We start from the raw sequence: 22,875 nt of genomic DNA, 5'->3' as shown, positions 1-22,875 counted from the left end.
TGCTCAAATAATTTGAACATCTGTAGCAATACAACCAAAATTATGGTTACCACTAGATTCTTTACTCAACACATACATTTTCTTCCTTGGAGGCACCAGACTCATTGAATGTATCTATAAGATATTTTTGAGCACATGTTACCACTCATAGAAATCTCTGTCTACAAAGAAAACTTCAACTTTTAGGAGAAAGGAGTTCATGTTTATGTTCGATTATGAACTTACTTGCAGTCTATCTTAGCCTCGCTTTCTTTAGACCCATCGCTACTTTACGTCCTATCCTTGTTTTTACAGGCTCTGAATTTGTATAGATTTTCTTTTGATAACTTTTGTCACAAAATCCTTCTCTTGAAGAAACATATTTTATCCCAATTAATGACTTATCTTCCTTCAATGGTCAATAATGATTCTTTTGAATGCTAAAACATTTTCACCTTACACAAGCATTATAACATGCATTGGCATCTTCTAATTCATCAAATTCCTTACTAAGACATGTTTCTATATGACCATTATATAAAGAAAAGCTGACCATTGGTTGCTTCAAATCATTTTGATCTTCTGCTCAATTTAGGGATCCAGCAAGAGGTTAACAACATTCTTCAACTATAACTACTGAAAGAGAGAGTTCGCAACAATGGGATTGTTTCAACCATCGAGAGAAATCATCCCATGCAGATAAGAGAGGAGGCTCATATGAAATCAGTGAAGACTCTGACATGAGAGAAAGGTTAGACAATCTCACCCGCAAAGTAAAGGGACTTGAAGGACATCTCAATTCTTCTCCCCATTCAGGATCCTAGTTCTTCCTAGCCTATTGTTGCTAATCCCCCTGTTAGAAATTTTGTTCCAAAAGCTCCATTTCCTTAGAGATTTGCAAGCCCCAAAAAAGGTGCACAATGCATAGATATTTAAGAGGTTTTTAAGCAAGTCCAGATAAACATATCATTTCTTGATGCCATCCAACAGGTGCTCGCTTATGCTAAGTTTTTGAAAGATCTTGTTATAATGGAGAGGAAGACAAATGTTTCTAAAAAGGCATTTCTAATAGAACAAGCTAGTTCAATCATTCAGTATAGATATCCTGTCAAATACAGGGACCCTGCATGTCCTACAATTTCATGCAAGTCAGGGATTATCACATTGAGCGAGTTTTGTTAGATTTAAGGGCGAGTGTGAACCTACTTCCATACTTTAGTGTATTTGCAATTAGGTTTGGGGGAGCTGAAACCCAACTCTAATGACACTTTAGTTAGCCGATAGGTCTCTGAAAATCCACAAAAGTATTGTTGAGGATGTTCTGATTAAGATTGATGCATAATATTTTCTTGTAGATTTCGTAGTCCTAGATATTGAACCTGTTCAAAATGCCAATGGCCAAATTCCTGTCATTTTGGGTAATCCTTTCTAGGTCACATCCAATGCTTTAATCAATTGTTGAAATGGTAGTGACGAATATTTCTTTTGGAAACACGACGGTTGAACATTGTCTTTGACATAAGCAAACAAGCACCAAACAAGGAGAATGTTAGTGGGCTTTACATAGTTGAGAGTATGGTTCATGATACTTTCATACAGTTGAGTTGTGAGGCCTAGGCTCGTATAACCCTTTTTGGATGTAATTTTGATATTGAAAAATCAATTAAAGAGTCAATGCATTGTTAGATCATGTCCCTCTTTTAAGTACCAACAAGTGGCAACCAAGAGTGGTTTCTCTTCCACTTTCTTAATCACCCCCACTTTCATACTGTAGAACCAACAAAGTTGGACTTGAAACCATTGCCTGACACTCTCAAGCATGTGTTTTTAGGTTCGTCTGAAACTATCAGTATACCTTCATATTTGGATAACACTCATGAATGTCAATTGGTAAGTGTACTTCAAGGGCATAAGGAAACTATAGGGTGGGCAATTGTTGACATCAAGGGTATTAGTCCCTCTATGGTTATGCATAGAAATCACTTGGAAGAAAATGCTAAAGTTTCACATGAATCATAGAGGCACCTAAACCCTGTCATGCAAGAGGTGGTTAAAGCTGAAGTTTTAAAGCTTTTGGATGTGGGTGTTATTTACCCAATTTGTAATAGTTATTGGGTGAGCCCGGTTCACAACGCCAAAGAAGCCTGGCATAACGATGGACAAGAATGAATCTAGTGAGTTAGTTCCAAATGGCATTCAACGGGATGGAAAGTATGCATTGACTATCGTAAGTTGAACTCCATGACGAGGAAGGATCATTTTCCTCTTCCTTTTATAGATCAAATGTTGGAAAGGTTAGCCGGTCATGCTTATTACTGTTTTCTCTATGGTTATACCAATTATAACCAAATTCCTATTACATTTTAAGATCAAGAGAAGACTACTTTCACTTGCCCCTTCAGCACATTTCCCTACTATTGCATGTCCTTGATTTATGCAATGCTCCTGCTACTTTTCAGTAGTGTATGATCAATATTTTCTCTGACAAAGTGGAACGTTTCTTGGAGGAATTTATGGATGACTTTTCCGTATTTGGGTCTACCTTTGAGGAATGTTTGCGCCACCTATCTTTAGTAACACCTAACATTCGACCACGTGATTGGACTATGCCTTTTGAGATTATGTGTGATGCCTCCGATTATGCAATTGGTGTTGTTTTGGGGCAACACATTGCTCAGATGCAACAACAACAACAACAAAAACAAGAAAATAAATAAAGATAAACCAATCGACAAGCATAATTTTTTTTTTGTTGCATCTTAGTATCATTTAAAGTTACTGACATAGTTACTCAAGGTCTTCATCATCAACTACAACACACTTCATCTTATACTCATTCAATTGTGCTACATAGTCAGTGACAAAAATATTTTCTTGACTTAGATTGTTTCATTGGTCCAAAAGGTTACCTCGATATGACCGAAATAAGTATTTCTCTTAAAGTTTATGCTTCATTTTAACACAGTCAGTGATAGGAGGCTCATTCCTCCTAATGAGGAGTTCCTCAATACCTGTGAGGTATCCTGCCCTCACCTATGGGCTATGGTGTGATGGCTTCCATTGTGGGAGGTCTCGCCCTCATTCAGCCCTCTCCAAGCAGTTTTTTGTCTGGTCTTGAGAGACTAATTTGGCCGTAAAGATTTTCTAATCAGTCGAGGATGGCATTCAGTTGGTTTTGCAATTATTTGCTAAAGGTGTCTAATTAGGTGAGGTCCATGACAGATTGGGATACAGAACTAGGCAATAAACAACCACTACACAAATGCATTCAACAATTGTTCTATGAAAGCAACTTAGACCAACAAAAACCTTGCAAATTAAAGCCCAATACAAAATTAAAGCTAATTAGATCAAATTTAATTTGATTTATTTTTCTTTTCTTTTTTTAAAGTCAAAATCAAAATAGACAAAAATGCAAACAAATAGTGTCGAACCTCCGAGTGTAGAGCGTAACCAACAGAAAGTCACAACATTCCATGCATCCAAGCAAACTCCGCAATCAACAAAAGGCTAGCTATTGAAAAGAATTTTTTTCTTGGTTTTTTTCTTTGGCTCATCAATAAATAATTTATGGTAAAGGACAAAGTGGATTACAGAAACAAAAATATGGGAATGTTATTCAAGAGTCAAGACCAATAGTTTTTTTTTTTCTTTTCTTTTCTTTTTTTGACAACTCACCAAGCACAAAATTAAATAAATATTGATGACAAATTTAAATAGCAAACAATTAATACCAAGAAAAAGGAGTCAGCAAACCTGAACCTTGGATTGTTGACGACGCCCACACTGACAGAACCTCAAGAGCGTTGTCTGGGATGGGCTTGTTGTTGTCACAGTTTTGGGCTCACTCACTGTCGTTTGGGCTTCAAATAAATCCACAGACAATCTGCGGCCATATTGCCAGCAAGAAACGCTGGCAAGACTGTTGTGGTGGTGCTACAGAACGTGGCGATATTGTCTGCGGCCGCTTTGCACAGAGTAAGAGGCTGTCACGGAACCGTCTGGGCGGTGGGCTGACGGCAGAGATGGCCGGAAGCTGACGACATTGGGGTTCTACGGTCAGCGGCACGTATGGGATGTTGGGTGCTTGGGTGGCGTAGGTTGTGTGATGGGTTCTCTCCCGATCGTTGGCTGAAACAAAGATGGGCCAGAGGTACAACGAAATTGTTCTGGCGTTGGAATTGTTGTTTGAAAACGGTGCTGATCGCTCGATCCATTACAATCGAACTTGGGTTTGATACCAAAATTGATACGTGACAGCAAGAATTTGAGACGAAAAGTTGAAGAGAAAGAGAAGAAACAGAAGAAGCGCGAGAATGAAGAAAATTCGGGAGGAAGAAGACGACAATCAATCGATCAAAATATTATTCATCAAAAACTGCTTCTTCTTTTTTCTACGCAAGAATGCCAAGAAAGGATTCGTCAAAAAGCTGCTTACCCCAATACAAAATTGTCTTAAATAGCCCAATAATAGGATTAGGACTAAACCCTAATCCAACTGACACTTGGGCCTATAGCCCAATAATATAACATAAAGCCCAACTAAATTAACATAACCCGAAGTCTTAAAAAAAAAACACACATAACAGTAAAATGTGACATAATCGAAAGTGCTAAAAAGTAAAATCTTCCGTAAAATCTTCAGCTTTCAAGGTTGGTTGACAAGGTTGCCAAAACGAGTTATCGTGTCGGGTTCAGATTAACCCAGTTGACCTGCCAATCCCTTTAAGCCAATCCGAACCCACCACGATTAACTAAACAGGATGAGAAACGAAACTCGAACACGACACGTTTATGAGGATCTTAAATGGGTTGACTTGTTTGACCCGTTTATAAATGTGTCATCAACCCGTTTAATCTAAACTCAAACCCTATAATTTCGTGTCGGATTTGCAAGTCGTATAAAAAATTGTCAACCTTAAAGGTTATCCTCTGATATGAGAGTCCAGACACACGTGTAATCACTTGCCAGTATCTTGTGTTCCCCAACCAACAATATAAAACACAATTTTAAATTACCTACGAAATTGGACATGAATATTTATCAACTACAACTTACTAATTCAGAAATTTGCTCCAATGTTGTCACCAAACAAATTACTAGGAATAGGCTGAATAGCTATGTTATTCCCAAGATTGCTGATTCCCTGTAATTACTAAGTCTCACTCCAATTCTACACTGATCCAACATACAAACTAGCCCAAGTGTAAACAGGGAAACACAATTCCAATGCCGGCAAATGGCAAGGGTCTAGAATTCAGCATAACATTACCTCACAATTCAAAACCAAAGACTCTGCTTTTTACCATATTTTGTAGAAACTAGAGTCAGAAAAACTCCTAACATTGTCATGAACTTCAAAGTGCTTCTAAATAACATTAAATATGGAGGGGCAGGAAACACCAGCGCCTTATCTAATATTCTGATATAGTGAAAATTGTTTCAACATTGAAACACACTTCTGAGGTTCTTGGTAAGCTAAATCTTCATAACTTGATAACACGACAGTGAAAAGAATCCCTCGAGTGGATAGATAATCCATGCATAAAAAGGACTAAAGTAGCAACTTGAAAAACTCTTGGTGAAAAATCCTTCTTCATCAGCAAAAAATGGAGCAACGAGAAACACATCATCCTATATCAAGAATGCTTTGGGTGGATAGGTTGATGTGTGTTCCATTGTAATAGCATCCATATTATTGACGTGCCTGATCAAAGACGGAAGTTTAATTAATTGAAGATTAAGGTCATAATTTCATTAGATGTAGAATGCTCCAAATTTAAGTGCAAGACAGTAATCATTTTGGTGTCAATGAAATCTTAAAGACCAGATAATTGGGAAAAACAAGGTCATGAGCATAATAAAACCAGGTAATCATTTTTTTTTTTTTTTGTTATTATTTTTTGGGAAAAGCGGGGTTGGGGGGGTGGCTTATGCCCTTTCCATGGGTCCAGCTTATGACCAAGCAAATCAACAAGAAAAACAAAGAAACAAAACAAAACAAAGCAGGGCCTATAAGCCAGCTGAACAAAACCCAAGCTTCACCTAGAATTGCTGCTAGGTACATGAAGTGATCATTGCATAGGGACGAAGGTTTTAAGAGAAAAAAAAAAGGACTATCTCCCTTGGTATATCTCATTCACTAATGGCTTTCTAGAAAAATAAAAAAGTGATCACATTGCCAGTCCAGAAACATGACAATCATATGTCAAAGTTAAGGAAAATAACCAAGCAACTTCAACCCAAATACAAAGCAAAAAGGAATAACAACATATAGACAAATGTTGCAAATTTGATCAATAACATTCATACCTGCAAAGATGCCAACAGTTGTCAGATTTGCAATCGCCATTGTCCGATATATTAGGTACTCAGTCAAGAAATGGCCAAAGGCATAGATGAATGATAAGAAGGTAGCCAAATAAAGTGGCTTATTTTCAAGGTTAAATGCACAAAGAAAGCAAAGGGTGCAAGTTAAAAGTGTCCAAACTCCAAATGTCCTTCCATGAACTTCAGTCACTACAAAGAGGGGAAAGACCATCAGAACCTTGTAGTACACATAACCACAACATGAAAAGGGAAAAATGATATGGCATAAGAGCATAGAAGAGAGAAAGAGAGGAAACTTTTGAAATATTCAAAGAGCACAGAAGAGAGCGTATTGTTAACTCATGCATGTGTTAAATATTGAATCAAAAGAGAACGATTGCAATGTCAAGATTGCCTCAAATTGTCATCATTCAGTTTATGTCCTTCAGCAGGTAATCAAAATAGTAATTAGAACTCCTCTCTGAAGTATTCAAAAGCAGCAGAACAAAAAACAAGTAAAAATAAAGATAAAAAATAAACACAGACAAGTTAGTAGGCAGGGATATTGTCCAATTGATCTCTTATAAATGGTTGTATTTTCATAGGCAGACATCCAGGTATTGTCATATTATTAGCAGGGTTATTCCTCTTTTTCTAGTGGCCTAAATTTTATGAGAATTTATATGGACATAAGAGGGGCTAAAGAAGAAATCCATTTTTACAAAGGAAGACAAAGGTTCTATCATTAATGGTATGTAAGAGAGATAAAAGAACTTTTACACAAATGAAGTAGAGCAGCAGCATTTGCAGCTTCTTCTGGCTGACCGTCTGGTAACTACATTACACATTTTCTCCTTATTTGAATGAAACAGATCCATTGCATTATTTACAAAAGAAAATAAACTTCAATCTGCTAATCTTCTGGAAACAAAAGGGCATAGGAGGAGAAACAACTTTTAGCAAATATAATTATCTCTCTTTTTTTCTTTTCCTTCTTTTTTGTGTTGGTTGGGGTGGAATGGGGGGGTAGTAATTCTAGCAAATCTTCAAAATTCACTGTCAAAATCCCTCAATTCTAGAGGATTATGCACATTGAATGTATGCAGTCAGAATATAAAACACTTTTATATACAGGCCAAATTGTATACAATAGTATCTTAAGGCATAGAATACATCTTGCTTATATGCTAGGAGTACAAGGGCGAAAGGTGAGGGTGATTCCCAAATACTAAGATATCTTAATGCATGTACCCAAATACTAAGATATCTTAATGCATGTACCCAAAAGAACCATGTTGCAGGGTCCTGGGAACAAATCTACCAGCTAAGAAAATCTATTCTTGTTATTATAGTCAAAATCCAACATTCTACATCTTTCTCAGTCAATGGAGTCAAAATCCACTGTGCTTAATTAATTCATTGCCCTTGCTATTGTTCTTAAAATGCATTCATGTAGTTCTTTGAATTTTCCACTAGACTCAAAAACCACAGTTTTTCTGTTGATTAGTTATTGAAATTGCAATCCATCATTGTATATCTTTCTTGGTTTTGGCACTAAGACTGAAGCATATATTGATATCTCACCCACGTTGCCTTCTCCATACCAAGATAATATCAAATGGGAACTACATTCTGACTCCAAACTTAAAGCAAGACATTTTATCGGGATCAGAGTCCCTTAGCAAGTCTCAAACTAAAAAAATGAGAAAAATTAGATCAGAAGTGGGAAATCAAACCTAATGAGCTAAAAATTTGTTAAAGTAATTAGCAATGTTTGATATTATTTCTCCCTAGACAATCAAATAAATCTTGATTAACCAATTGGCAGGTAGGTAATTCTGACTAAACTTTTTAATCGTGCACTTGCAAATCAGCCACCGAGGTTCTACCATCAGACTCAGTTGACATCTCCTTATACAAAGGCTTTCCCCATGCTAATTAGAAACAACAAGGAAATGGGTAAAACCAAAGCCTCAACGCAAATACAAAATGCACTTGTCAAAATCCTCTAAACTAAGATATAATTTGCTCAAGCGTTCAGTTTTCACAGGCTAATCTGCACAGAAAGTAACCAAAAAGTGAAGACATCATTTAGTTGGCATTTTTCATACTACTTTTCTTCGTTTCAAAAGCCAAAAAATACAGAGATTTTAGCTTTTAAACACACACACACACACAACAACAACAACAAAAAATGGGCACTTCCAATATGCAAACCAATAACCCCAGATCCAAGACTTTGGGATCTGCCACTCTTTTTTCTTTTCTTTGAAGTTAAACGCAGATCTCTTGCTTGAGGTACACAACCCGACATGCACGCACAAATTTAGCACCTTTTCCGGCTCACCAGAACACATCAACCTTTTCCTCGACAAAAAACCGTTCTTCTTGATCTTTTGCTGGCAATCCCTTTATGGGAGTGGGTGTTCTTATTGAAAACTGTGAATCGGATTTTTAGCTAGACAAGAACAAAGTCTAGTTCTTTTTTCATTTTGGGTCAACGATGATAACATTGGTGTGTGATTCTGATCTAATGACAGGAACTAAAATTGAAAAGATACATTACAAGAAAAACATTATTTAACAACAACAAAAAGAAAAAGATTTAGAGAGAGAGAGAGAGAGCTGACTGGTGGTTTTGGAGAAGACGGCGAGTCTAAGAGCCCAGATGTTGAAGAAGCCGAACCAAACGGAGGCTAAGCGAAGTGAACCCACTAGCATCAACCACCATCCTAACGCCTTCATTTTTGGCTATGCCTTTCCTTTCGTTTCCCTGCTTACCTGCTTTCGGTCTTGTGTTTGTGTCACCCGTTGTGTTTTCCTAGCGCTTACCAGGCATAGGAGCCTTGTATTTCCATTAAAGTATTCCTCCAATTTTCCTGTTTACCATTTTATTAAATTGACATATATTCTTATAGTTTATTGAAGCAAAATTTCGCTCGGCCGGAGTGGATGATGCCATGATGGGTTATTTGCAAGATAAGCCAAAAAAATGTCACCGGAAAATCGATGGCCCTAAAGAACAGAACAGCCTCCCATGCTTAAATTAATAAAATATTAATAAATAAATAATAAAAGAATACATGTTTTTTTTTAAGGATGGCGACCCGTTTAATGTGATGTTTCCTCAAGATGGTCCTGATGGGGTGTTTGATGCATGCCACATGGCCAGTTGCATTATTGCAGTTGTCTATCAACTGTCTAGTTATTTGCCATACGGCACATATAGGCCTGGTTGCTAACCCCCTTCCCTCTCCTCTTCTTATTTTTTCTTAACGCCCCACCTATCCGTGTCCCTTCCCTCAGACTTTTGACAGGCGTGAACTTTTGGCAGGCCTAATATTTTAAATCTTTCTTCCCATTTTACCCTCCACAGTCTTTCAAGTTGTGAAAAAAAGAGGGGTAAAATAAAAATTTTCGCCAACATGAAATGTTTCTCCAACACGTGACTTCGAGTGTTGGAGATTTGTGGCAGATGGCAATTTGCTACAAGGTCATGTCCTGACAAAAAGTGAATGGGGGGAGGGAGTTACTAAACAAGATAATAGTAAGCTGTTTGAGTGGAGTCATTGGTGATTTACATCTACGATTCTATACCTAACCAAGATGTTAAACCTAATTAAGGCTCAATATTCTTTAGGGTACGAGATTTAGCATTTGGAAAACCTAAATGCAGTACTTCGCAAATTATCCCTCGATCTAAGCTTTTAGACATCATTAACTAGGCCTAGAAGCTCCACGAGTTATTCGGCAGTTAGAACCCCACCTCTTCAGACAGATACTTTAATTCTCCGAACAAGTAAGATACACTATACACTTACATAGCTGGAACAGGTAGAATAGACTATACTTACATACTTCGACGCTATTGCAATAGGACATAAATATGAGTAATGCTACATATTATCCCATTGTCCTCCTTTTATCCTCCCAAAATTGATGTGATTCTTGAAATCACTATTGAATTTATGATAGATCATTATTGGATTTTGATCCAATGGGGATTTCAAAAGCCACATCAATTTTGGGAGGATAAAAGGAGGACAAATGGATGATATGTAGCATTACTCCATAAATATTGCACCGAATCTTTATCCATAAATGCCATGTCGCACATGACCCATCACAAGATGGATCTTAGGCGATTTTCTCACCTCTCAATGCCAATACGGCAATATTAACTTCTTTCATTCACAAACATTTCGTACGTTGTTCAGTACATACATTCATGAACTGATCTTGGACTTAATGAGTCAGATTCTGGGGCATATATAACGCTGTCATGAATTGATTATTAGAGAATGAATAAGCAGATGGCCCGTGAAGTATTAATTAAATGATCAAATTTATTTTTTTTATTAATTTAAATTTTTTAAAAAAATAGTAATTTAACATGATATCAGACAGATATTTTGAGTTCAAATCTTATTTTTCAATTTTAATTAAGTATTTCACGTGTTGAGTCTCACTTATTAAAAAAATAAAATTTAAACTCACACTTGATGAAAAATGTAAAATATTGATTAAATAATTAAATTTATTCTTCTTATTACACGTCCTTCCCTTCCTCTCTAGCATTTCTTTTTTATTTTATTTTCATATTTTTAATATTAGAGTGTCATTATTGTATTTTACAATGAGGCCCCAACATGAGGTCTTGGAACTTTGCTTTGGATCTAATGCCCAAGGTTCTACAATTTGATGGAAACCGGAATAGATACATCCCATGTGGTTGACATAAGCAATGTTAACGATATGGAGGCATATTAAAAGTGGACGCACAATTTTTTATATGGTTTATGAATTTGACACGTATTCAACATAAAATTAATGGGTAATGACTGATTTATATAGTCTTTTATTCATGTTTCGACACGATCTGAACTCAACACACGAATACAAATTACCCCACTAATTAAGAAGAAGAAAAAAGGACAGTTTTCTTCCAATTTAGAAATCTTTTCAATCCAATTTATTAAATAATATCTGTCTTTAGAGCATGCGATTCACATGTATTTTTTTTTTAAAAAAAAAAAAATACTATTAAAAAAATAATGAATGCTAAAATTCTTTCTAGTGTTCTTCTAGTGTCCATCTGAAATAACATAAATGTAATAAAAAATATATATATTTGTCATTCTGGATGATATTGATGCAATTTTTTAATTTTTTTATTACATTTATATCATTCCAGATGAACACTAGCATTCCTCATTAAAAATACATGTGAAAATTACATACTCTAAAGACAAATATCAGTTTAATATAATTCCTCGTACGGGTTTAAAATAAAACTTGATTCATAAAAGAAAACTTAACTCCACAAATTTTTTCCTTTTCCTTTTTATTTTTGTTTTGCATAAGTCTTAACTCTTTAAATTAACCTGTTAAGTAGCAAATTGATTAGTAAATGTATGCCACTCCATCCATTAATTAGATAAAAATACTGATAAAGATGACAATTATATAATATACTCATTACTTAGATAACTATTCCTTTCTTTCTTTTAACGACAAAAAATGAATTTATTTCGTAGTAGTTGTAACCCACTACACCTTTGATTTGAATTCAAATATTTTCAATTTACTTCTCAAAACAAAAAACAAAAAATATTCAATTTGAAAGGAAATGGACTCCCTCATTAGAAAGATCGATATATTAACGTGGTTGAGACTACAAATAATAATAAAAAATAAAATAAAATAAAATAAAATAAAATAAAAAAATCATATGTTTTATTTTATGTATCCATTTTTCTAAAGTACTTACATCTCACTCTTATTTTAGCTATCAGCTTTCATTATTCAATTTAAATCTTTTTTCTTTCAAAGTACCTACATTTCAAAATCATTTGCATATTTTATCAGAGTCAAAAAAATAATTATTTATTTATTTATTTTTAACATTTGGTGAGCTACAGTTCTCACCAAATTTTGTGAGCACGCCACACAGTAGCAGATCACCAATTTTCGGGACTAAAGTAACCAATCGATTGTAGCTCTATTTTCACCCAAATTTATATCTAATTAGTCAAAATAACCTTTAGCTAGCCAGATATATAAATATGCTCTAAAAGGTCATTACTCATGGTATATACCCACACATACACCAGCTAAACACAATAATATACTCAAATAAAGTCAAAACCAACCCTGAAAAACAAGGAATTTCAAGATGAAAGAGCAATGATTTTGTTTGTTAATAGTTATGTAGGGTAATTTTTATTTTTTTATTTTTTATTTTAAAAAAAAAAGAAGTGTTTAGATGTAACATAAAAGTAAAAAATTATTTTTGTGTTTTACAAATATTTTGTATTTTGAATCATTTGATAATATTTTTATAGGAGAACTTCACTTAAAGGTACTGAACTTTAAAATGTCTCAAACTATGGTATTCAATTTTCTAAACGTCTCAATTACAGGTACTCCGTTACGATTTGTTTTTAAATTCTGCCAAACTTCTCAAAATACCCCACCTTTTTTTAAGAAAAAAAAAATATTGTCTCAAACTAACTAAGGTATCCAATTTTCCAAACGTCTCAATTATAGGTACTCCGTTACGATTTGTTTTTAAACTCTGCCAAACTTCTCAAAATACCCCACCTTTTTTTAAGAAAAAAAAAATTATTGTCTCAAACTAGGGTATCCAATTTTCCAAACGTCTCAATTACAGGTACTTCGTTAGGATTTATTGTTAAACCCTGCCAAAATTCTCAAAAAACCCATCTTTTGAGAATTCTCAACACCTCCGTTAAGTGCTGGTCAGAATTTAATTTGTAAAAATATACATGCATGAATCTTTGAAAAATTTTATAATTTTATTTTTTTAAAAAAAAAAATACAGAGGTATATTGAAAATTGTGACAAGATTTAACGGCAAATCCTAATGGAATACCTGTAATTGAGATATTTTGAAAATTGAATACTATAATTTAAGAGTTTTAAAGTTCAATACCCTTAAGTCAAATAAATCGATAATTTGATATCATTAATTGAAGTTCTCTCTATTTTTATTTTTTTAAAAAAAAAAATTAAAGTTTTAACAAACAGGGCCCTTAATTTCTATCGAAGTGATCAATATATGAATAAAAGACTAAACTTAATTTTAAGAGTCATGGCTAATTTTTAACCTTATATATATATATATATATATGAAAATAGAGCAAAAGTAAAATTCATTGACAACCACCTCAGAATTGTAGTCCCCAAGGCAAGTCTCTTTATGGCACTTATTTTTACAACTATTCCTCAGCCCAGACTCCATTGCACCAATGCACCCCACTCACTAATTTGTCCCCTTCTTTCGTTTTCCCTAACTGCTACGTTATTTATTGTTCTGCCTTTTGGGGATGGAATCGAAAGGGATTTGGTCCCCCTCTCAACCCAAATTAAATTGGACCCAACTAATCCTACCCCTACCCATACCCATTTTTTTCTCATGATAATACTTTTTAAACGATTATTTTTGCTTTTTAGTTGTGGTGGAAATAATTTTAAATATTTTTTTAGTTGTTTGTTAATGATTTTTTTTTTTTATATATATATAAAACAAGAAATTAGCTTTAAAAAGCAGTGTCCAACGAGCTTTGGTTTTCACTCATTGTGATATTTTTACATGATAAATAATTCGTTTTGTACAATTTTTTATCAGTCACCTACTTCAACTGAATTTGAGAGTGACCGATCACCTCCGATTGCCGTTATGCGCCTTCAATCTTTCTTTTTTTAAATATATAAATATATATATATATATATATATATAATTTCATAATGACCTTGACAAAAATTAATAAAATTTGTACAAAAAGAATTATTTATCACATTAGGCATCAAAGAAAGTGATTTGTCACCTTTTAAACCCTAAAAAACTATTTGTAAAAGAATCAAAAACTTCACCGACTAATTTAAAAAAAATTTACTTTTCCCACAAATGAAACTTTTAATAAACAATGTTAATCTTAAAACTAATGAGTAAGAGCAAGCCAACAAACCACACCATGATTCTGCGCCATGTCATCCGCAAGCTGGCGAAAAAGTGCGCAAATATCTAAGCCACGTTCATAAAAGCGAATTACAGCTACCACCCACTCTTCTCTCACCATCACCAATGAGAAGTACTACTACCAAAACTCAAAATTAATATTCACATTCCACTCACGCATAACGTGCACGCATCATCGCAAGATTTGAGGCGGGGTTTGAGTTTCGTTAAATTAAATAAAAATCTTTTATAACTCTTTGAAATCAAAAAACAAAACTCAACATTTTTGAAGAGTTTTCTTTAATTTCATCTATTAATAACATGTGATTTCTCACTCTCTTTTTTAAATTACAAATGCATGTAAAATTTAAAAATGCATATATTTTAATATATGCTAGTTTAATAGACTAAATTTAAACAAAATAAAAAGTTCCTCCAGTATGTTCTCTCCTGATTAGTTAAAAAAAGCTAATTAAGGTATTGAAATTGCATCATGAACGAGATGAAATCAGCAATGGACATAACATAAGATTCCAGCTCAGTAATCATCATGAGAAGACTAAAAATTATCTGAAAAACAACTCCCTGTTGTTGTTTCACCCAAATTACAAAGAAAAAGGAAAATACATGAACAAGCCACACAAGTAAAAACAAAGCGTGCCCTGTCTACACCCTCTCCCACTGTACAGTCTGTAGATTGTCTGTTAGTTAAAAAGCCTAAAAGGCTCCCACTCCCATCGATGGAATCCAAAATCCATCGGAAAACCCCACTCACAATAAACCAAAAAAAAAAAAGTGAAAACTAAAAACTAAAATTAAAAATCAGATAAAAAAAACGGCTACACAATCGAATCATGTGACTGGCACAGCTCTTTCCTGAGGCGCTGAGAGAAGGGCCTGCAAGCGTCCAAGCTGAGATCAACGGCTGCGGCTAAAGCCACGAAAACGGCCGCGTCCTCCGTGCAGGTCACGTGCTGCACGCTCACCTCCACGCTGGGCTTACTTTGGGACTTGCACTCGCCCTCCACGCGCGCCGACATCACAAACCCTCTGTACGCGCAGTACGGCCACAAGCCGAAGCCGTAGTCTCCGCTGCTCCTCGGGCTGCAACCCGGCGAGCCGGTGGTTCCCGGCGTGGCTCGACCGTTTGAGCCGGAGCCCAAGTCGATGAGGAACTTCCCGCCCTTGTGCGTGCTCAGCGTCGACTCGGCTAACACGATGCCGGCCGCGCCCGTGTCCGGGACGACCAGCTCGAAGCGGTAGCCGAGGCCGTCGGAGCCGCCCCGCTCACGCCACGCCTCGAGCCGGCCCCAGGGCTTCCAGGTACCCTCTCCCGGGCGGAGTATGAGCCACGAGCCGGGGTTGGACCGGCTGACCCTGTCCGAACCGGGGGAGGCCACGAAGGGTGTGACCATTGACGCGGCGGCGACCGGTGAACCGGAGAGATCGTGGACTGTGATTGACCATCCCTTTCGTTCCTTTCCCGGTCGCTCTCGCTCGCTCCCGAATGAGCTCAGCCAGCCCCGAGCACTGCCAGTCTCCGATTGCATCGATCTGACCAACGTAACAAGTAAAGAATAAACATTAAAGCTTGAAATTGATAACAAAAACTTTCTCACAGCTCGTAAACAAGAAGGAAGGATAATTAAAGTTGGTAATCAAGCTTTAATGTGGATTAGAGTCTTTGCGAAGCATTAAGTAAAGATGATAGGGTTTCAAATACGATCATACATTATAATCTTCAGCTTTAGCTTTCGGAATTTTTTATTTAAAGAGTAAAGTCATACACTTGAACGAAAAGTGAAATTCATAGTAGGCAAAATCGTACATTTGAGCAAGCTTTAATGCCTTTACCAAAAACGCAAGAGAAAAGATACAGTTGCGGTCATTTTCGAAATTCATACTTAGAACAAAAGAAGAAACACGAATCGAGCATGAGGAATCATCTGAAACCTAAAACCCTAGCTAAAAGCAACCGCAAAATAATATAAAAAACGTCAAAAAATGAAAAACCCTAACCAACCTGGATCTCTGAGTCCGGTCACCGGTGTTCCTGAAGCTGAACTTGCAAGTAAAAACCGGTTGCCGAATGTTGCCTTGGATCTGAAACACTTGTGGACTACACTCAGGCTCGCCGTCGAACTGAAACACGAACCTCGGGTCAGGCTCTGCCTTCACATTCAAGTGGAACTGTGTGGACGAGCTCTTGGCTTCTTTCCCGACGGAAATCCAGCCGTTGTGGAACACGGTGCAAGCCCTGGACTCCGTTCCCGCCAGATCCAACGGCACCGACACCTTTCCGAGCAGCTTCCCGGAGCTTACCCCGCAGGTGGTGCCTCTCCGGCCGGTGTAGATGGAGATCTTCACGGATAGTTTCCCACCGAAGATGTACTTCCCGGAGAGCCTCTCAATATCGGACTTGCTCAAGTGAAACGTGGCCGCTATTGTCTGGACGTGGCCGTCCGGGAACTGGTTCTCCGGTGGAATGAACGGAACGACGGCGGTTTGGAGCGGAAAGTTCTTAAGTTTGACTTTGCAGAAACACGGCGACGACGACGGGTGCACGACGGAGCGAGCGGGCTTTGACGCGACAGGGATCTTGAGGGCCAGATTCCCGACGGTGAGGCGCACGAAAGGGCAGGGATCCATAGCTCCTTTGTGAGTATAAAAATTGGTAGCTTCCTTCAGTCTAAGCACATTGCGCACTGCCAGCAGAGCACCAAACCCTGCCTTTCTTCTATTTTTCGCCCTTTTTGTTATCCAAGTGGTGAAAGAGGAACGAAGAGCTCAAAGGATATTAGACTTTGACGTCAGGGGGTTTGAATAAGGAAGAGAATTAGTTGCGAACAGCCTGGGTTTTTTTGGGAGGGGTTGGAAGACAGCTGGTTACAGCCTGGCAGCTTACTGCCAGTGGGATCGAAGTTGACGCTATCTGAGGTCCCGCCTCACCCAGCTTACCAACTAACTGGATTTCTATCTACTTATAAAAATAAAAATTATAAAAATAAAATAATAATAATTGGATTTCTATCTCGATTTTTTTAGAATATTCTTTCAAATATATATTTTTTTTTTTCAAATTTTGATTTTGTCATTAGAATCCGAATTGCCTACAATAATTAGCATATTGCTCGTGGAAAATAATTTTAATTCGATCGTTCAATTTAATTGAACTGCCAAGAGTGTGGCAGTACATAGAATAGATCTCACCATTTCAAAAATGAAATGGGAAACATTTTTATTACATGATTTAGATTAGGTTTTATAGACCGAGGAATGATAGAGCATCTCCGGGTGTTCTCTTAGTGTTATCCTGTATAAAAAATTACATCTCTGCCTTCTAAAAGGATATATATGTAATTTTTTAATTACATCTATGCCATTCCAGGATAATATCAGGATAACACTTGAATATGTTATAGCATTTCTCTTATAGATATGATAGTATAGGTTATCCGTTATCCCTTAACGAAGGTAACAAAATAAAATGTAGACCAATCTCTAGTCCAAAAATGATGGCTTATAAGCTACAGTGATGGTCAACTCACAAATTCAACCATTATGGTGGTCCGATCACCCCCAACGTAATAATTTAGAATAATCGACTCACTTCAATAATTAAAAGAGTTGATTACGACTTAGAACATCATTGTGGCTTACTCGCGACGCAAGCCATCTCTTTCCTCTCTTTTGTATATTGTTTTATTTTAAGTAATTTACTTAAATTGAACCGTCTAAATTAAAGCTGTTGCATTTTGTATTACATGTGATCTTAATCCAATTAGTTAGTAGTTTCAAAATATAAATATATAGTAATTACTGTATAACAAAACAATAATTATTATTATTATTATTATTTGAGAAAATCTATTTGATAGAATGACTCTAATAACTCTATAAGAAATCTTTTGTACAAATTGCATGAGTTTTACTTAGGTGGTTACACCGCCTTCTATTTCAATTTTTTATTATTATTTTGTAGTTAATGACCGAACTGCCCTTGTTCTTTTATTGGCTGCAATGGTAAACCACGGTAACCACCTATACAGAAAATCGGGCTCTCTGTCGCTGCATGTTTGATACACTGTATCGTCGGCACGTGGCTCGTTTGCAGAAGATGAAAACCCGGGATCCGTGGGTCCTACTCCATTCACACTAGTGTCGTTAGGCGTGTTTATGATGGCCGTGCAATGCGTGCATTCGCCCCGCAGATAATCGGAGGGTGTAGAATCTTTTGAGGTGACGATGCTGGATAACCCTCGTGGGGTACCCGCACTTTTTGACACGTGGCGGAGTGGAGTTATTTTGGCGCCCGTGATCCAGGCTTTCGTAATTTGACAGCCCTCTCTCGTGTCATACTGATGTCATGCAAATGCAATGCTTGAAGGCTCAGAAAACAACAATAAAAAAATGCAATGCTTGAAGGCTCAGAAAACAACAATAAAAAAATGCAATGCTTGAAGAAAAATAAAAGTTGGCCAAATCAGGAGAAGAGCTAATGGTTTTTCGAATTTTGATAAATATTGGAGATTTTTTCTGTTTTTTCTTTTTCTTTTTTTGGTGTCACAAAAATTTATACTATATTTTATTATTTTTTAAAAACATGTATGGGTTTAGAATATTTTTCAAACATATTTTTCAAACTAATTTTTCCTCGAAATTCATAGAGTAGAATATAATAAAATATAAATTTAAAAAAATCGAACACTCAAACGTATCCTTAATTTTCAAAAGCATTCGTGATGTACACATTTTGACTTTTTTTTTTTTTTTTTTTTTTTAAGTTGTAAATGCCATATCTTATGTATTTAGCATGATGTAACACACTTGTTATTGATATAGTATTTTCTGGGTTGATTAACTTGATTGTATGGGTTAAGAATTAACGATAGAATGAATTGCAATGATAAAGATGTTATGAAATTATTAAAATATTAATTAAATTATTAAATTTACATTTTTTTTATCGGTTTAATTCTTTAGAAAGAGTGATGATTTAACATGGTATCAGAGCATAGGTCCTGAGACAGGAATTCGACAGATCCGGACAGATGACAGGAATTCGACCATTCTGGTGGTCGAAATCTGGGCTGGCCGAATTTTGGCAAAGGTGAGCAGAATTCAACTAAGGTGGCTAAACGTTGTCGAATTCCTGTGGTGGTCGATTGTTTGAACGTGAAAATCGACTGTATCATTCAAAATATCATTGAATGCGTCTGTCATTTGGGAAAAATAATTTATGCTTTTAAAATGTGTAAATCATTTTTCAAAATTTGATAAACATTGTTGGTCAAACAAAAATTATTTTCTAGTTGACTATTATTTTTATTCTCACTAAACATCGAAAATGAGCATTTTATCAAACTGCCGCCTTAACTGCTAGCTGCTCAGCCCAAACCGTTTTCTTTTCTCTCGCTAACTCACGTGCTACTCACTGCCCGTTATCTAGAATCTTCCGTTATCTTCGTGCGTGACCTTGCCAGCTAATGACTTAACTTTTTATTTTCCCAAGCTTCTGCGATTTGTCTTCCTCAAGTCGTCTTAGACTGTCACGCTTACTTTTAAAGCACTATTCTTTTCTCTTAAATCTCTTTACAACAATTCTTCCCGCAACACTTCTGCAACCCCAATTTTTTATAACTTTTTAGAGAGATAGAAAAAAAAAATCCTCTAAATTTAATGGTCAATTTTAGAATAGTTCTATGAATTATTAAGTGCATCAATGTAATCCATTAAACTGTTAAATAAGTATACAAAAAGGTTACTTTTGTCAAAATATTCCTATAATACCTTTATTATTTTAAAAACTAAAAAGAAAAATGGAAAAAAAAAAAAAAACTTTGTTTAAAAAAATTAAAGAAATTCAAAAAAAAAAAACTATTAATATAAAACTAAAAAATTTAAAGAAATTAAAACCTTCAAAATTATTATTTTTTAATTAAAAATTAATTAATTAATTTTTTTTAGTAAAAAAGACACATGCTATCATTTTATTGGTATTATCGTTGACAATAACACAATCCGTCAAGTATTTTGACGAAATTTGACTACAGTGACTAAATTGTTATTTTTTGCTTACCATGAAGACTTTCGAATTATTTTTTATTCCAAAATGAACGATTTGTAATTTAGGCCAACCACATTGATTGATTTTGCATTTGCCATTTTTTTATGTATTTTTTTAAAAAAAAAAAAGAAAAAGAAAAATAGTTTAGTTTTTTTTTTTTTAAAAAAAAAAAAAAAAAAAAAGAAGAGTTTTTAAGAGAATATGGGTATTATTGGAACATTTCAACAAAAGTTACATTTTTGGCACGCATTGGTAGTTTGATGAATCATATTAGTACATTTAAAAATTCATGGGGATACTCTAAAATTGGCTATTAGTTCAGGAAGCTTTTTTATATTTTTTTCCTAACTCTTCTCTTCTCAAATTAGACCCGTGACACATGAGCAATATTATATACCATATTTTTATTTTATAATTATCTCACAATACTGATGTGCCAATTCTAACCAATGTTTAAATTTATTTTTATAAGAATTAGTCAAAGAATTTGATAGAATTATCACATCAACATTATGAGTTAATTACGCAATAAAAATAATTTATAGCATTACTCATTTACTATAATGTTTGCATAAAGAGAAGAATGATTTTTTATTTTATGGCTAAAGTTTGAATTATGAGTAATAGTGGTCAAGCCTAATTTTTAAATTTAAAAATAAACACATATATAATATTAAACTTAATAACAGAAATTTACGAGAAAATTTGGAAAGTAAGGGGGCATAGCTAGGATTAGCAATTTTTTACAAGACCCGCAAATCCAACGCGAATACAACATGAAGTTATAAGGTTTGGGTTTAAAATAAACAGGTTGACCTGTTTATGACACATTTATAAATTAGTCAAACTGCGGATTTATGATATGTCAACTCATTTATAACTCGTCAATCTGTTTATGACCAATTATAAACATAAACATGTGTTTTCGGGTTTCGTGTCTTAACCTGTTTAGCTAATAGTGTCGAGTTCGAGTTGACGGGTTAACTGGGTCGACTCGAACACGACACGGTAACTTATTTTGCCAAACCTAGGCATAACCCCCTTTGGCCTGCATATAGTTCAACCCATGCATGTATGGTCTTCGCAATGGGTTAAGAGCATTAAAAAATAATAATAATAAAGTACATATATAAAAAAGGGCTAATTGGATCATTAGTTCCTCAAGTATACCATAATTACAAAATATTCCCTATAATTTAAAAAGTTTATGAGAGGTCTTTATGGTAAACTATAATTACAAATAAATCACTGGAGTCAAATTCTGTTAAAATTTTTGACAGATTCTGTTAAATGCCACGTCAACACCACGTCAAATTAATAAGATGGTGACACGTGTCCATTTGAATAAAAATAAATAAATTTATTAAAAAATAAATAAATAAACTTTTTTTTTAAAAAAAAAAAACAAGAACAAAAATGAGGAGGGGTGGCCACCCCTAGACCTTCTAGGGGTGGCCCGATGGCCCACCCCAGCCTTTGGGGAGGCCGCGGCCACCCGCGACCACTTGGGGTGGCCAGGCCACCCCTCCCCTTTTTTTCTTTTTTAAAAAAAGTTTATTTATTTATTTTTTAATAAATTTATATTTTTTTATTTAGGTGGAAACGTGTCACCATCTTATTGGTTTAACGTGGCACTGACGTGGTATTTAACAGAATCTGTCAAAAAATTAAACGGAATTTGACTCAAGGGATTGATTTGTAATTATAGTTTACCACAAAGACATCCCATGAACTTTTTAAATCATAGTGAGTATTTTGTAATTATGGCATACCTGAGGGACCAATGGTGCAATTATCCCTATAAAAAAGGATAATGGGTTAAGATCTTTTAAATTTTCATCTCAAAAGATAAAAAAAGATATGTAAAACTTACTAACTATTCTTCTATATAGATGCTATTAAATATTTGTCATTGTTTTTAAATTAAATTATTAGAAATTTTGTCATATTATTACTTGTCATACTTGTTATTTGAAAAATGATATACTTCAGGGGCGGACCTATTCAGGGGCAGGGGGCCCTGGCCCTCCAAACCCCATATTTCCCCCCCAAAAAAAAATTAAAATTTGACCTCTAATTTTTTTTTTTTTTTTTTAGTTTTGCCCCCCCTAATTTTTTTTTTCAATTTGGCCCCCCAATTTGTCAATGCTGGGTCTGCCATTGATATACTTACATCTCATATATATCTTTTGTACACCTCTATACAACCAAGAATTTACGGACCCCATAAATTCAAAGGTAAATTTAAAAATGAGATGTACAAGAAATATATAAGAGATGTAAAAATATCATTTCTCATTTTCATTTATTGCTTCAATATTTATTATATTTGAAAATAAAAAAAAAATATGGATATGATAGAAATATTTTATGTTTTAAGTAGGATGAAATTATTCTCTACTAAAATAAAATTCAAACTAGTAGAGTATATATTCATTTTAAGATTGTTTATCCCCATTCCCGTGCCGATTGAATTTGTCTTATCTATATATATGTACCAACCCATATAAACCCACAAGCCTTGTGAGTTTTTTAGAA

At 35.0% G+C, this 22,875-nt stretch overlaps 2 protein-coding genes across 2 annotated transcripts; both read right to left on the bottom strand.

The window, feature by feature from the left end:
* Window positions 1–5,169: 5,169 nt before the first annotated feature.
* On the bottom strand, window positions 5,170–9,281 carry LOC133867259 (ergosterol biosynthetic protein 28). The gene is made up of 3 exons (XM_062303979.1): window positions 8,920–9,281; window positions 6,293–6,499; window positions 5,170–5,687 (listed from the first exon to the last, which is right to left on the bottom strand). The coding sequence occupies exons 1-3, from the start codon at window positions 9,032–9,034 to the stop codon at window positions 5,620–5,622; spliced, it is 390 nt and encodes a 129-aa protein (XP_062159963.1). The 5' UTR covers window positions 9,035–9,281; the 3' UTR covers window positions 5,170–5,619.
* A 5,555-nt stretch (window positions 9,282–14,836) lies between these two features.
* On the bottom strand, window positions 14,837–17,138 carry LOC133866396 (uncharacterized). The gene is made up of 2 exons (XM_062302906.1): window positions 16,294–17,138; window positions 14,837–15,824 (listed from the first exon to the last, which is right to left on the bottom strand). The coding sequence occupies exons 1-2, from the start codon at window positions 16,917–16,919 to the stop codon at window positions 15,110–15,112; spliced, it is 1,341 nt and encodes a 446-aa protein (XP_062158890.1). The 5' UTR covers window positions 16,920–17,138; the 3' UTR covers window positions 14,837–15,109.
* Window positions 17,139–22,875: the final 5,737 nt, after the last annotated feature.

The sequence above is a fragment of the Alnus glutinosa genome, chromosome 4, assembly GCF_958979055.1.
Source record: "Alnus glutinosa chromosome 4, dhAlnGlut1.1, whole genome shotgun sequence".
NCBI lineage: Eukaryota > Viridiplantae > Streptophyta > Magnoliopsida > Fagales > Betulaceae > Alnus > Alnus glutinosa.
The sequence above is the reverse complement of the archived record's forward strand: the minus strand, read 5'-3'. Positions and strand labels throughout refer to the sequence as shown.

Coding starts and splice junctions, on each gene's coding strand:
- LOC133867259 (XM_062303979.1), bottom strand. CDS start 9,034: ATGAAGGCGTTAGGATGGTGGTTGATGCTAGTGGGTTCACTTCGCTTA. Junction 6,500..8,919: donor CGTCTTCTCCAAAACCACCA/GTCAGCTCTCTC, acceptor CCCTCTTTGTAG/TGACTGAAGTTCATGGAAGG. Junction 5,688..6,292: donor AACTGTTGGCATCTTTGCAG/GTATGAATGTTA, acceptor GTCTTTGATCAG/GCACGTCAATAATATGGATG.
- LOC133866396 (XM_062302906.1), bottom strand. CDS start 16,919: ATGGATCCCTGCCCTTTCGTGCGCCTCACCGTCGGGAATCTGGCCCTC. Junction 15,825..16,293: donor GACCGGACTCAGAGATCCAG/GTTGGTTAGGGT, acceptor TACGTTGGTCAG/ATCGATGCAATCGGAGACTG.